Consider the following 15,665-nt stretch of genomic DNA (forward strand, 5'->3'; position numbering starts at 1 on the left):
CAGCATTTTGGAGATAGTGATCACAATTCTATCTATTGGAGAGGGATAGGAACAGACAAGTTCGGAAAGCGTTTAATTGGAGTAAGGGGAAATATGAAGCTATCAGGCAGGAACTTGGAAGCATATATTGGGAACAGATGTTCTCAGGGAAATGTATGGCAGAAATGTGGCAAATGTTCAGGGGATATTTGTGTTGGAGTTCTGCATAGATATGTTCCAATGAGACAAGGAAAGGATCGTAGGGTACAGGAACCGTGGTGTACAAAGGCAGTTGAAAATCTAGTCAAGAAGAAAAGAAAGGCTTACGAAAGGTTCAAAAAACCAGGTAATGATAGAGATCTAGAAGATTATAAGGCTAGCAGGAAGAGGCTTAAGAATGAAATTAGGAGAGCCAGAAGGGGCCATGAGAAGGCCTTGGCAAGCAGGCTTAAAGAAAAACCCAAGGCATTCTACAAGTATGTGAAGAACAAGAGGATAAGACGTGAGAGAATAGGACTAATCAAATGTGACAGTGGAAAAGTGTGTATGGAACCGGAGGAGATAGCAGAGAAACTTAATGACTACTTTGCTTCAGTATTCACTACAGAAAAGGAACTTGGCAATTGTAAGGATGACTTACAGCGGATTGAAAAGCTTGAGCATATAGATATTAAGAAAGAAGATGTGCTGGAGCTTTTGGAAAGCATCAAGTTGGATAAGTCGCTGGGACCAGATGAGATGTACCCCAAGCTACTGTGGGAGGCAAGGGAGGAGATTGTTGAGCCTCTGGCGATGATCTTTGCATCATAAATGAGGAAGGGAGAGGTTCCAGAGGATTGGAGGGTTGCAGATGTTGTTCCTTTATTCAAGAAAGGGAGTAGAGATAGCCCAGGAAATTATAGACCAGCAAGTCTTACTTCAGTGGTTAGTTAGCTGATGGAGAAGATCCTGAGAGGCAGGATTTATGAACATTTGGAGAGGCATCATATGATTAGCAATAGTCAGAATGGCTTTGTCAAAGGCAGATTGTGCCTTACGAGCCTGATTGAAAATTTTGAGGATGTGACTCAACACATTGATGAAGGAAGAGCAGTAGATGCAGTGTATATGGATTTCAGCAAGGCATTTGATAAAATACCCCATATTGAGAAAGTAAGGAGGCATGGGATCCAAGAAGATCTTGCTTTATCGATCCAGAATTGGTTTGCTCACAGAAGGCAGGTTGTAGACAGGTCATATTCTGCATGGAGGTCGGTGGCCAGTGGTGTGCTTCAGGGATCTGTTCTGGGTCCCTTCTCTTCCTGATTTTTATAAATGACCTAGATGAGGAAGTGGAGGAATGGGTTAGTAAATTTGCTGATGACACAAAGACTGGGAGTGTTGTGGATAGTGTGGAAGTCTGTCAGAGGTTACAGCAGGACATTGATAGGATGCAGAACTGGGCTGAGAAGTGACAGATGGAGTTCAATCCAGATAAGTGTTAGGTGGTTAATTTTGGTAGATCAAATATGATGGCAGAATATACTATTAATGGTAAGACTCTTGGCAGTGTGGAGGATCAGAGGGATCTTGGGGTCCGAGTCCATAGAACACTCAAAGCCACTACGCAGGTTGACTCTGTGGTTAAGGAGCATATGGTGCATTAGCCTTCATCAATCGTGGGATTGAGTTTAAGAGCCGAGAGGTAATACTACAGCTATATAAGACCCTGTTCAGACCTCACTTGGAGTACTGTGCTCAGTTCTGGTCACCTCACTACAGGAAGGGCGTGGAACCTATAGAAAGGGTGCAGAGGAGATTTACAAGGATGTTGCCTGGATTGAGGAGCATGCCTTATGAGAATAGGTTGAGTGAACTCAGCCTTTTCTCCTTGGAGTGGCAGAGGATGAGAGGTGACCTGATAGAGGTGTATAAGATGATGAGAGGCATTGATCAGGTTTTTTCCCAGGGCTGAAATGACTAACACGAGGGCACAGTTTTAAGGTGCTTGGAAGTAGGTACAGAGGAGATGTCAGGGTTAAGTTTTTTTTTTATGCAGAGAGTGGTGAGTGTGTGGAATGGGTTGCCGGCAACGGTAGTGGAGGCAGATATGCTAAGGTCATTTAAGAGACTCCTGGATAGGTACATAGAGCTTCGATAAATAGAGGACTATGGGTAACCTAAGGTAATTTCTAAAGTAAGCACATGTTTGGCACAGCATTGTGGGCCGAAGGGCCTGTATTGTGCTGTAGGTTTTCAACGATTCTATGTTTCTATCTTCATAAGTCATTAACAATGTGAAGATGGAATATGAAAGTAAGGTAACCAATAATGTGAAAGAGGACTCCAAAAGGTATTTCAGATATATGAAGTGTAAAAGAAAGGTAAAAGTGGAATTTAGACCGCTGGAAACTGACACTGGATAGGTAGTAATGAGGGTCAAATAAATAGCAAATGAATTGAATAAGTATTTTGCTTTAGTCTTTACTGTGGAAGGCACTAGCAGTATGGTGGAAGTTCCAGGTGTCAAGGGTTATAAAGTGTGTGAAGTTACCATTACTAGAGAGAAGGTTCTTGGGAACCTGAAAGGTCCAAAGACAATAAATCACCTGGACCAGATAGTTTACAGCCCAGGTTTGTGAAAGAGTTGGCTGAAGAGATTGTGGAGCCATTAGAAATGATCTTTCAAGAATCACTTAATTCTGTAATGGTTCCGCATGACTGGAAAATTGCAAATGTCACTCCACTATTCAAGATGGGAGAGAGGCAGAAGAAAAGGCCAATTAGCCTGACCTCAATAGCTAGAAAGATGTTGGATTCGACTATTAAGGATGAGGTCTCAGAGTACTTGGGGGGCACATGATAAAATAGGTCAAAGTCAGAATGTTATCCTTAAGAGAAAATCTTGCCTGACAAATCTTTTGGAATTCTTTGAAGAAATAACAAGCAGGATAGACAAAGAAGAATCATTTGATATTGTGTATTTTGGATTTTCAGAAGGCCTGTTACAAGGTGCCTCACATGAGGCTGCTTAACAAGCTATGAGCCCACAGTATTACACAGTATTCTAGCCTGGATAAAGGTGTGGTTGACTGGCAGGAGGCAAAGAGTGGGAATAATGGGAGCCGTTTCAGGTTGGCTGCCAGTGACTAGTGGTGTTCCACAGGGGTCTGTGTTGGGAACACGTATTTTTACATTATATGTCAATGAGTTGAATGATAGAATTGATAGCTTTGTTGCAAAATTTGTAGATGATACAAAGTTAGGTGGAGAGGCAGGTAACTTTGAGAAAGTAGAAAGGTCACAGAAGCTCTTAGACAGATTAGGAGAATGGGCAAAGAAATGGTAGATGAAATACAGTGTCGGGAACTGTATGGTAATGCACTGTGGTAAAAGAAATGAAAGGGTTGACAATTTTCCAAATGGAGAGAAAATAAAAATACAGAGGCAAAAAGGGACTTGGGAGTCTTTGTGCAGGTTTCTCTTAAAGTTATTTTGCAGCCTTTGTCTGTGGTGAGGAAGGCAAATGCGATGTTAGCCTTCATTGCAGGAGGACTAGAATATAAAAGCAAGGATGTAATGTTGAAACCTTATAATGCACTGATGAGGGCTCACCTGGAGTATTGTCAGCAGTTTTGGGCCCCATATCTTCAAAAGGATATGCTGATATTGAAGAGGGTTCAAAAGAGGTTCATGAAAATGAATAGATTGTCATATGAAGAGTATCTGATGTCTCTGTAAAAATACACCTCTATCTGGAAGATTCAACTGCTGGTGAGTCAGTATCCTGGCAAAAAACTACACTATGAAGACAAAAGAGCTCTCCACGCAACTCTGCAAAAAAGGTTATTTAAAAGCACAAGACACGAGATGGATACAAAAAAAAAATTTCTAAGTCACTGAATACCTTGGAGTACAGCTAAATCAGTCCTCAAGAAATGGAAAGAATATGGCACAGTTGTAAATCAGACTAGAGCAGGCCATCCTCCAAAACTGAGTGACTGTGCAAGGAGGAGACTAGTGAGGCAGGTCACCAAGAGACCTCCCTCACAATGTCTGGAGGAGTTATAAGCTTCAGTGACTGAGATGGGAGACACTGCACATATAACTGTTGACTAGGTGCTTCACCAGTCACAGCTTTTGGGAGAGTGGCAAAGAGAAAGTCACTGTTGAAAAAACTCAAATGAAATCTCAGCTAGAGTTTGTCAGAAGACACGTGTGAGACTCTGAATTCAGCTGGAAGAAGGTTCTATGGTCTGATGAAACTAAAATTGAGCTTTTTGGCTATCAGACTAAATGCCATGTCTGGCATAAGCCAAACACCACACAACATCAAAAACACATCATCTCAAACGTGAAGCATGGTGCTGGTTGCATCATGTTGTGGGGATGCTTCCCTGCAGTAGGCCCTGGAAGGCCTATGAAGGTAGGGGGTAAAATGAATGCAGCAAAATTCTGGGAATTCCTGGAGGAAAACCTGTTGCAGTCTGCAAGAGAACTGCAAATTGGCAAAAGATTTGTCTTCCAGCACGACAATGAACCCAAGCATAAAGGCAAACCTACACAGAAATGGCTTAAAATCAACAAAGTTGAAGTCCTGGCATTACCAAGTCAAAGTACAGACCTTGTGAGAATTTGTGGCTGGATTGAACAGGGCTGTTCATTCACAATCCTCATGTGATCTGACAGTGCGTGAGCACTTTTGTAAAGGAGGATGAGGAAAAACTGCAGTGTCCAGATGTGCAAAGTAGATAGAGACTTAGCCACACAGACTCAAGGCTATAATTGCTCCCAAAGGTACATCTATTAAATACTTACTTGAAGAGGGTGAGTAATTATGCAATCAATAATTTTGTGTAACTAATTGTAATAAATTTAGACCAATTGATCGAAAATTATTTTCATTTTGACACAAAAGAGTCTTTTCTGTTGATCAGTGTCAAAAAACCTAAATTAAATTCACTGCGATTCAATGTTGTAAAACAATAAAACATGAAAACTTCTAGAGGGGCTGAATACTTTTTAGAGGCACTGTACATTGTTGTTCAAGTTACGTATATATGAACCACAAACAAAGGTGCCAGCACTGATCCCTGTGGACCTTCAGCCAGACTGATGAGTGCATCTGAGTGCAGCATCATTGCATGAGGAATGTACCTTCATTTGAGGGGGCTGGAATTACACTCATGATTCTTTCAATCTGATTTATTGAGGAAGTTCCTGGAAAGAGCGGTTTCCCGAGCAGCATCTCTCCTAAAATACACCCAACACTCCACATGTCCACGCCTTTGGTATATCTGTATAAAGAGATATATTTCACTTAGTTTTGAGACCCCTAAATGCTTTCCATCAAAGTAACTAAATACCAGTGTACAAATGTCCACAGCACCAGACCAAATGTCAAGATCCCACTGCCTCCCAGTATCACCTGCCCTCCATCCTCCTGATTTCCTCAACCAGTTTTTTCTTCCCTCGCTCTCTCTGAGCCCTAACCTGAACTTTTGCCTTTGCCTCCACAGATGCTGCCTGACCCACTGAGTTCCTTCAGCAGGTTGTTTTTTCACTCTGGACTCCACTATCTGCAGTCATGTATCACCAGTTTATAACCAGATTTCACCTATGCTATTCCAACATTACCTTCATGCTAATGGATTTGTTTTTATCTATGGTGTTGTGAAACCAATTATCCCACTGCTATTCTGCCCTGACTTTAAACCCATAGTAAACTGATCACACTCCTTGTGATCATTTGCACTGTATTTTCATCAGTGATTCAGGTTTGCTTCCAACATTTGTTTCTGAACCTTATCTACCTCTCACATTGTGTATACAGTATGGACTTTGCTATCATCCTTATTGTGCTATTTTGATAACCTTCCCAAGGCCACCAGCCTTGTTATTGGATTAAAGTCCCTTCTCTTCCAGACAGTCAGCATCTCACTAGGGTGTGTCAGAAGAGAAAGATCAAGGAAAGTAAGGGTGGGGAGAGCCAACCTTGGATAACTAAGGAAATAAAAGAAGGCATCAAACTAAAAGGTCATGCAAATCGCCAAGAGTAGTGGGAAACAGGAAGAATGGAAAATTTTAAAAAGCAACAAAGTACCACTGAGTGAACAATAAAGAAAGGGAAAACAACAGGAATTCTGCAGATGCTGGAAATTCAAGCAACACATATAAAAGTTGCTGGTGAACGCAGCAGGCCAGGCAGCATCTGTAGGAAGAGGTGCAGTTGACGTTTCAGGCCGAGACCCTTCGTCAGGACTAATAAAGAAAGGGAAGCCGGATTATGAAAATAAACCAGCACAAAATATAAAAATGGATGGTGAAAGTTTTAGACCATAAGACAAAGGAGCAGAAGTAGGCCATTCGGCCCATCGAGTCTGCTCCGCCATTTTATCATGAGCTGATCCATTTTCTCCTATTTAGTCCCACTCCTCCGCCTTCTCACCATAACCTTTCATGCCCTGGCTACTCAGATACCTATCAATCTCTGCCTTAAATACACCCAATGACTTGGCCTCCACTGCTGCCCGTGGCAACAAATTCCATAGATTCACCACCCTCTGACTAAAAAAATTACTTCGCATTTCTGTTCTGAAAGGGCGCCCTTCAATCCTTAAGTCATGCCCTCTCGTACTAGACTCCCCCATCATGGGAAACAACTTTGCCACATCCACTCTGTCCATACCTTTTAACATTCGAAACGTTTCTATGAGGTCTCCCCACATTCTTCTAAACTCCAAGGAATACAGTCCAAGAGCAGACAAACGTCCCTCATATGTTAACCCTCTCATTCCCGGAATCATTCTAGTGAATCTTCTCTGTACCCTCTCCAACGCCAGCACATCCTTTCTTAAATAAGGAGACCAAAACTGCTTATATAATTATATAAAGCAGACAAGGGTAGTTAAAGTGAAAGTAGGTCCCTAGGGAATTGGAGGAAGAGGGAAATTAATATTTGGTAATGAGGAAGTGGCCGAAGCTTTGAATGACTATTTTGTGTCGGTCTTCATGCTGGAGGACACACCTAACAGGCCAATGAGAGATGTTAAGTATGCAATGGGAGGTAAGGACCTTAATACAATAGCTATCACTAAAGAGGGTAGTGCTGAGCAAACTTGTGGGCCTGAAGATAGATGAGTCCCCTGGTCCTGATGGGATGCATCCCAGGGTACTGAAAGCAATGGCGGAAGTTATAGTAGAGGCTTTGGTGATAATTTACCAAAATTCTCCGGACTCTGGGCAGGTCCAGGCAGATTGGAAGACAATGAATGTTATACCACTGTTCAAAAAAGGATGTAGGCAAAAGGCAGGTAACTATAGGCCAGTTAGTTTAACATCTGCAGTTGGGAAAGTGCTTGAAGCTATCATTAAAGAAGAAATACTGAGGCATCTGGAAAGAAATGGATCCATCAAGCAGACACAGCATGGATTCAGCAAAGGTTTCAAAGGAAGGTCCTGTTTGACAAACTTACTGGAATTGCTTGAGGATATAATGAGAGCAGCGGATAGAGAGGGACAGATGGACGTTATTTACTTGGATTTCCAGAAGGCATTCGATAAAGTGCCACATAAAAGACTTATCCATTAGATAAGGACGTATACAGTTGGGGGTGATGCATTTGCATGGATAAAGGATTGGTTAACTAATAGAAAACAGAAAGTAGGGATACATGGGTGCTACTCTGGTTGGCAGTCAGTGACGAGTGGTGAGCCGCAGGAGACGATGCTTGGCCCACAACTGTTCATGACATAAATTAAATATCTGGAAGAGGGGACTGAGTGTAGTCATCTATGTTTGCTGATAATACTGAATTAAGTGGAAAAGAAAATTGTGCAAAAGATTTGGAGAGACTGCACAGAGATATAGATAAGCTAAATGAGGGCAAAGGTCTGGCAGATGGAATACAATGTGAGGTCATCCACTTTGGAAGGAAAAATGAAAGAGCAGATTATTATTTAAATGGTAAAAAATTGCAGCATGCTGCTGTGCAGAAAGACTTGGGAACGCTTGTGCATGAATCACAAAAGGTTGATTTGCAGGTGCAGCAGGCTATCAAGAAGGCAAATGGAATGTTGGTCGTCTCTGCTAGAGGGATTGAAATTAAGAGCAGGGAGGTAATGCTGCAACTGTACAGGGTACTGGTGAGGCCACACCTGGAGTACTGCACTCAGTTCTGGTCTCCTTACTTGAGGAAGGATATACTAGCTTTGGAGGCAGTGCAGAGGAGGTTCACCAGGTTAATTCCAGAGATGAGGGAGTTAGACTATGAGGAGAGATTGAGTCACCTGGGACTGTACTCACTGGAATTCAAAAGAATGAGAGGAGATCTTATAGAAACATATAGAATTATGAAAGGGATAGATAAGATAGAGACTGGAAAGTTGTTTCCATTGGTAGGTGAAACCAGAACTGGGGGACATAGCCTCAAGATTCAGGGGAGTAGATTTAGGACGGAGATGAGGTGGAACTGCTTTTCCCAGAGAATGGTGAATCTGTGGAATTTTCTGCCCAATGAAACAGTGGAGGCTACTTCAGTAAATATATTTAAGATAAGGTTGGATAGATTTTTGCATATTAGGGGAATTAATAGTTATGGGGAAAAGGCAGGTAGGTGGAGATGAGTCCATGGCCAGATCAGCCATGATCTTATCGAATGGCGGAGCAGATTTAATGGGCCAGATGGCCGACTCCTGCTCCTATTTCTTATGCTCTTATGTGAATCAACGTACATGCCTCCAAGCTTTGGCAAGCACATCACTGCAAGCACTGGGTTACTACTCCTACTGAGCCTGTGATCACTTATTGATTCACACTGAGGTGCAGTCAACCCTTTCAAACATCACTTGTTTAATTTTACAGAAGTAAACAATAAACAATTATAATAGTCCATCCTGAGGTTTTACAAGGCATTGGGCAGAGCGCATATGGAGTATTGTGAGCAGTGTTGGGTCCAATATCTACAAAAGGATGTGCTGACATTGGCAAGGGTACAGAGCATGTTTACGAGAATTATTCTCACAATGAAAGGGTTACCTTATGAGAAGTGTTTGATGGCTCCGGGCCTGCACTAGCTGGTGTTTAGTAAAATGAGTGTGGATCTCATTGAAACCTAATGAATATTGACAGGCCAAGATAAAGTGAATATGGAGAGGATATTTCCTATGGGACTAGAGAGCGCAACCTCAAAACAGAAATACATCCGTTTGGAACAGAGATAAGGAGGAATTTCTTGAGTCAGAAAGTGGATTCAAGGAATTCCTGTTGGTAAAGAGCACCCTGATGCATACATCAAGTTTCTCTTTATCAAATACAGCTCGGCATTCAATAAAAACTAACAATAAAATCATCAACTCAAAACTAGTCAATAAGCTTCAAGACCTTGTTCTCAATACACCTTTGTGCAATTAGATCCTTGATTTCCTCACATGCAGACCCCAGTCAGTTCGCATTGGCAACAGCATCTCCTCCATGATTTCCATCAGTGCAGGTGCACCACAAGACTATGTGCTTAGTCCCCTGCTCTACTCACTTTAGACTTATGACTTCTTGGCGAAGCATAGCTCAAATTAAATATTCAACTTTGCTAACGACAGTAGGGCAAAGCAAAGGTAGTGACAGATCACCATATAAGAGAAAGATTGAAAATCTGGTTAAGTGGTGCCATAACAACAACCTCTTAATGTCATCAATACCAAGGAGATGATTATAGACTTCAGGGAAAGGAAACAAGAGGTCCATGAATGGAGAGGGTCAGCAACTTTAAATCCTTTGAAGAAAACAAAAGAAATGAATCTCAGAGTTGTATATGGCGACATATATGTACTTTGATAATAAATTTACTTTGGTTTGAACTTTAGTAGATTTGTGGAAATCATCACCACAGACAGCTGTACAGGCCAAGTCACTAGGTGTATCTGAAGCAGAGGTTGAGATGTTCTTGGTTAGCAAGGACATCACAGGTTATGCAGAGAAGGCAGGAGAATGCAGTTGAAAAGGAAAATATATCAGACCTGATTCAATGGCAGCGGAAATTCAATGGAATCTGGACACTTCACATCTAGTCATCACAATGCCACTAGTTTCAAAGTAAGTATGCATAAAGATAGTTCTGGTCCGTGGGTTGAGATTGCAAATTGGACAAAGGCCAATTTTGTTGATATTGGAAAGGATCTGAAAAGTGAGGATTCGGACAGGCTGTTTTCTGGCAAAGGTATACTTGGTAAGTAAGAGGCCTTCAAAACTGAAATCTTGAGAGTACAAAGCTTGTATGTGCCCGTCAGAATAAAAGATAAAGTTAACAGTTGTAGGGAATCTTCATTTTCAAGAGATATTGAGGCCCTGGTTAAGAAAAAAAAGGAGGTGAATTGCAGGTATAGGCAGGAAGAAGCAAGTGAAGGGCTTAAGGAGTACAAGAAATGCAACAGAACACTTAAGAAAGAAATCAGGAGATGGACATAGAAGGAAGACAAAATGGCATCAACTTTATGGACTCTGTACAGATTACATCGGAGGTGCTTGCTGTCTAAAGGCAAGTGGACAAGTGTGAGGTGTTGCATTTTGGAAGGACAAATCAAGGTAGGACATACACAGTAAATGGTAGGGCACTGAGGAGTGCAGAGGAACAAAGGGATCTGGGAGTTCAGATACATAATTCCCTGAAAGTGGCGTCACAGGTAGACAGGGTTGTAAAGAAGGTTATTAGCATCCTGGCGTTCATAAATCAAAGTATTGAGTATAGGAGTTGGGATGTTATGGGGAGGTTGTATAAGACATTGGTGAGGCCAAATTTGGAGTATTGTGTACAGTTCTGGTCACCTAACTATAGGAAGGATATCAGTAAGATTGAAAGTGTGCAGAGAAGATTTACTAGGATATTGCCGGATCTTCAGAAGTTGAGTTATAGGAAAAGATTGAACAGGTTAGGACTTTATTCCTTGGAGTGTAGAAAAATGAGAGGAGATTTGATAGAGGTTTACAAAATTATGAGGGGTATCGGTCTGTCTGTCTAGGTACCATATCCGATGAAGAATTTGGTGACCATGGTTTTCCATATAGATCTATTCTTCGTTTTTTGGATGACTTCCATTTCCTCGATGTGTAGCCACCTGGCTATGCTTTTGATGTACGTAAGCCGAAGTCTTCCTCTAGGTTTACTCCCCTCAATCTTTCCATAGAGTATGAGTTTTTCTAGTTCATCTTTCCGCACGATGTGTCCTAAGAATCTGAGTTGTCCTTCTCTTATTGTTGGTATGAGTGATTGAACTGCTTGGGCTCTTCTGAGAATTTCTTCATTTGATGTGTGTGTGGTCCATGATATTTTTAACGTTCTCCTGTAGAACCATAATTCAGCTGCTTCCGGTCTCTCTTCCATTGCTGGGGAAATGGTCCAGCATTCACTTCCTTAAGTCAGGATAGAATAAATGTAGCACTGCAGTATTCTGTTTTTAGTGTATGTGCTCATCTTTCTGTCTGTTAATATGGTCTTCATTTTTTGGAAAGCTTCTTTCGCCATTGCTATTCTGTATTTGATATCTGTGTCGCACCTGCCATTACTTGTTATTATGCTGCCAAGATATCTGAATCTGTTGACTTGTTTGATGTTTGTATTTCCGATCTTGATCACACATTGTGGGATGTTTGTCCTTCTGGAGATGACCACGCTTTCTGTCTTCTTGGTGTTGATTGAGAGGCCTCTGCGATCACTTTCTGCTGCCACTGTAGTGAGTAGTTCTTGAAGTTTTGTTTCTGAGTCAGCTATTAGTACGATGTCATCAGCATATCTGATGTTATTTATATTATGCCCTCCAATTGTGAATCCTTTGATGTCTTTGATACTTCTCAAGATATTTTCACTATACCAGGTTGAGTAAGTCTGGCGAAAAGACACAACCTTGCCTGACTCCTCTCATGATATTCACATACTCATTCACTTCTCCTATTCTGATGGATGCTGTCTGGTCCCAGTATAAGTTTCTTAAGAAACATATATCTTTCCCATCTATGTCAAGATCTTGAAGCATTTCCAGAAGATCTTGCTGTCTGACAGTGTCAAAAGCTCTTGTATAGTCAATGAAACATAGGTAGAAGTCTTTTTGTACCTGGATTGCTCGTTCACAGATCATCCGTAGCATGAAAATTGCATTTCTGGTTCCAGTGTTTTCCACAAAGCTGTATTGTTCTTTACTGATTTCTGGTTTTATACAGCGTCTTGCTCTCATCATGATTACTCTGAGAAGAATTTTTGCCACGTGGCTCATCAGGCTTATTGTACGATGTAACTCACATTCTGTTGCTGCCTCTTTCTTTGAAACTGTGATGAACACTGTTTTACTTAAATCATCAGGTATCACTCCATGATCATAGATTTCATTTGCTATTTCTGTTATTTTCTCTATTCCAAAATCTTCTAAGGCCAGTATCATTTCAACAGCAATGTTGTCTGGACCATTTGCTCTGTTTATGTTTTGTTTTATTTACGGATGCTCGAATTTCTGATTTTAGAATGCTAGGTCCTTCAAGATTCTTCTTTATGTTCGGTTTTTCTCCTCTTTGGTCTTCAAAAAGTTCTTTTATATATTCTGTCCATCTGTTTAGGATTACCTCTTTGTTCATAATTAAGCTGCCATCTTTTGCCTTGATGCATCCACTTGCTGAGCAAAGTAATTTCCCCAACACACACCAAAGTTGCTGGTGAACGCAGCAGGCCAGGCAGCATCTGTAGGAAGAGGTGCAGTCGACGTTTCAGGCCGAGACCCTTCGTCAGGACTAACTGAAGGAAGAGTGAGTAAGGGATTTGAAAGTTGGAGGGGGAAGGGGAGGGGGAGATCCAAAATGATAGGAGAAGACAGGAGGGGGAGGGATGGAGCCAAGAGCTGGACAGGTGATAGACAAAAGGGGATACAAGAGGATCATGGGACAGGAGGTCTGGGAAGAAAGACAGGGGGGGGGGACCCAGGGGATGGGCAAGAGGTATATTCAGAGGGACAGAGGGAGAAAAAGGAGAGTGAGAGAAAGAATGTGTGCATAAAAATAAGTAACAGATGGGGTACGAGGGGGAGGTGGGGCCTTAGCGGAAGTTAGAGAAGTCGATGTTCATGCCATCAGGTTGGAGGCTACCCAGACGGAATATAAGGTGTTGTTCCTCCAACCTGAGTGTGGCTTCATCTTTACAGTAGAGGAAGCCGTGGATAGACATGTCAGAATGGGAATGGGATGTGGAATTAAAATGTGTGGCCACTGGGAGATCCTGCTTTCTCTGGCGGACAGAGCGTAGATGTTCAGCAAAGCGGTCTCCCAGTCTGTGTCGGGTCTCGCCAATATATAAAAGGCCACATTGGGAGCACCGGACGCAGTATATCACCCCAGTCGACTCACAGGTGAAGTGTTGCCTCGCCTGGAAGCACTGTTTGGGGCCCTGAATGGTGGTAAGGGAGGAAGTGTAAGGGCATGTGTAGCACTTGTTCTGCTTACACGGATAAGTGCCAGGAGGGAGATCAGTGGGGAGGGATGGGGGGGACGAATGGACAAGGGAGTTGTGTAGGGAGCGATCCCTGCGGAATGCAGAGAGAGGCGGGGAGGGAAAGATGTGCTTAGTGGTGGGATCCCGTTGGAGGTGGTGGAAGTTACGGAGAATAATATGTTGGACCCGGAGGCTGGTGGGGTGGTAGGTGAGGACCAGGGAAACCATATTCCTAGTGGGGTGGCAGGAGGATGGAGTGAGAGCAGATGTACGTGAAATGGGGGAGATGCGTTTAAGAGCAGAGTTGATAGTGGAGGAAGGGAAGCCCCTTTCTTTAAAAAAGGAAGACATCTCCCTCGTCCTAGAATGAAAAGCCTCATCCTGAGAGCAGATGCGGCGGAGACAGAGGAATTGCGAGAAGGGGATGGCGATTTTGCAAGAGACAGGGTGAGAAGAGGAATAGTCCAGATAGCTGTGAGAGTCAGTAGACATCAGTGGATAAGCTGTCTCCAGAGACAGAGACAGAAAGATCTAGAAAGGGGAGGGAGGTGTCGGAAATGGACCAGGTAAACTTGAGGGCAGGGTAAGGCAAAGTTAATAAAGTCAATGAGTTCTGCATGTGTGCAGGAAGCAGCGCCAATGCAGTCGTCGATGTAGCGAAGGAAAAGTGGGGGACAGATACCAGAATAGGCACGAAACATAGATTGTTCCACAAACCCAGCAAAAAGGCAGGCATAGCTAGGACCCATACGGGTGCCCATAGCTACACCTTTAGTTTGGAGGAAGTGGGAGGAGCCAAAGGAGAAATTATTAAGAGTAAGGACTAATTCCGCTAGACGGAGCAGAGTGGTGGTAGAGGGGAACTGATTAGGTCTGGAATCCAAAAAGCGTAGAGCTTTGAGACCTTCCTGATGGGGGATGGAAGTATATAAGGACTAGACATACATGGTGAAAATCCATGGTTAAACGCATCTCCCCCATTTCACGTACGTCTGCTCTTACTCCATCCTCCCGCCACCCCACTAGGAATAGGGTTCCCCTGGTCCTCACCTACCACCCCACCAGCCTCCGGGTCCAACATATTATTCTCCGTAACTTCCGCCACCTCCAACGGGATCCCACCACTAAACACATCTTTCCCTCTCCCCCCCCTCTGCATTCCGCAGGGATCGCTCCCTACACAACTCCCTTGTCCATTCGTCCCCCCCATCCCTCCCCACTGATCTCCCTCCTGGCACTTATCCGTGTAAGCGGAACAAGTGCTGCACATGCCCTTACACTTCCTCCCTTACCACCATTCAGGGCCCCAAACAGTCCTTCCAGGTGAGGCAACACTTCACCTGTGAGTCGACTGGGGTGATATACTGCGTCCAGTGCTCCCGATGTGGCCTTTTATATATTGGCGAGACCCGACGCAGACTGGGAGACCGCTTTGCTGAACATCTACGCTCTGTCCGCCAGAGAAAGCAGGATCTCCCAGTGGCCACACATTTTAATTCCACATCCCATTCCCATTCTGACATGTCTATCCACGGCCTCCTCTACTGTAAAGATGAAGCCACACTCAGGTTGGAGGAACAACACCTTATATTCCGTCTGGGTAGCCTCCAACCTGATGGCATGAACATCGACTTCTCTAACTTCCACTAAGGCCCCACCTCCCCCTCGTACCCCATCTGTTACTTATTTTTATGCACACATTCTTTCTCTCACTCTCCTTTTTCTCCCTCTGTCCCTCTGAATATACCTCTTGCCCATCCTCTGGGTCCCCCCTCCCCCCATCTTTCTTCCCGGACCTCCTGTCCCATGATCCTCTCGTATCCCCTTTTGCCTATCACCTGTCCAGCTCTTGGCTCTATCCCTCCCCCTCCTGTCTTCTCCTATCATTTTGGATCTCCCCCTCCCCCTCCCCCTCCCCCTCCCCCTCCAACTTTCAAATCCCTTACTCACTCTTCCTTCAGTTAGTCCTGATGAAGGGTCTCGGCCTGAAATGTCGACTACACCTCGTCCTACAGATGCTGCCTGGCCTGCTGCGTTCACCAGCAACTTTGATGTGTGTTGCTTGAATTTCCAGCATCTGCAAAATTCCTGTTGTTTGCGTTTAAATATCCTTGCAGGTAGGTTTGCTAGCATGGTTCGGGAGGGTTTAAATTAATTTGCGAGGTGGATGGGACCCAGAGCGATAGAGCAGTGAAAGAAGTGCATGGAGTAAAGCCAGATCTAACATACAGAGAGGCTTTGAGG

The 15,665-nt window shown here is 43.3% G+C and overlaps 1 protein-coding gene across 4 annotated transcripts in view; it reads right to left on the bottom strand.

The window, feature by feature from the left end:
* The window catches only part of mapk15 (mitogen-activated protein kinase 15), a 177,028-nt gene that overhangs the window by 98,478 nt on the left and 62,885 nt on the right, over positions 1–15,665 (bottom strand). For all 4 annotated transcript variants that reach the window (XM_072254351.1, XM_072254350.1, XM_072254349.1 and 1 more), the window contains one exon: positions 5,116–5,255. In XM_072254351.1, the coding sequence (XP_072110452.1) occupies positions 5,116–5,255 (140 nt within the window). The remainder of the gene's footprint in view (positions 1–5,115; positions 5,256–15,665) is intronic.

This window comes from Mobula birostris, chromosome 3 (assembly GCF_030028105.1).
Source record: "Mobula birostris isolate sMobBir1 chromosome 3, sMobBir1.hap1, whole genome shotgun sequence".
NCBI classification, from domain to species: Eukaryota; Metazoa; Chordata; class Chondrichthyes; order Myliobatiformes; family Myliobatidae; genus Mobula; species Mobula birostris.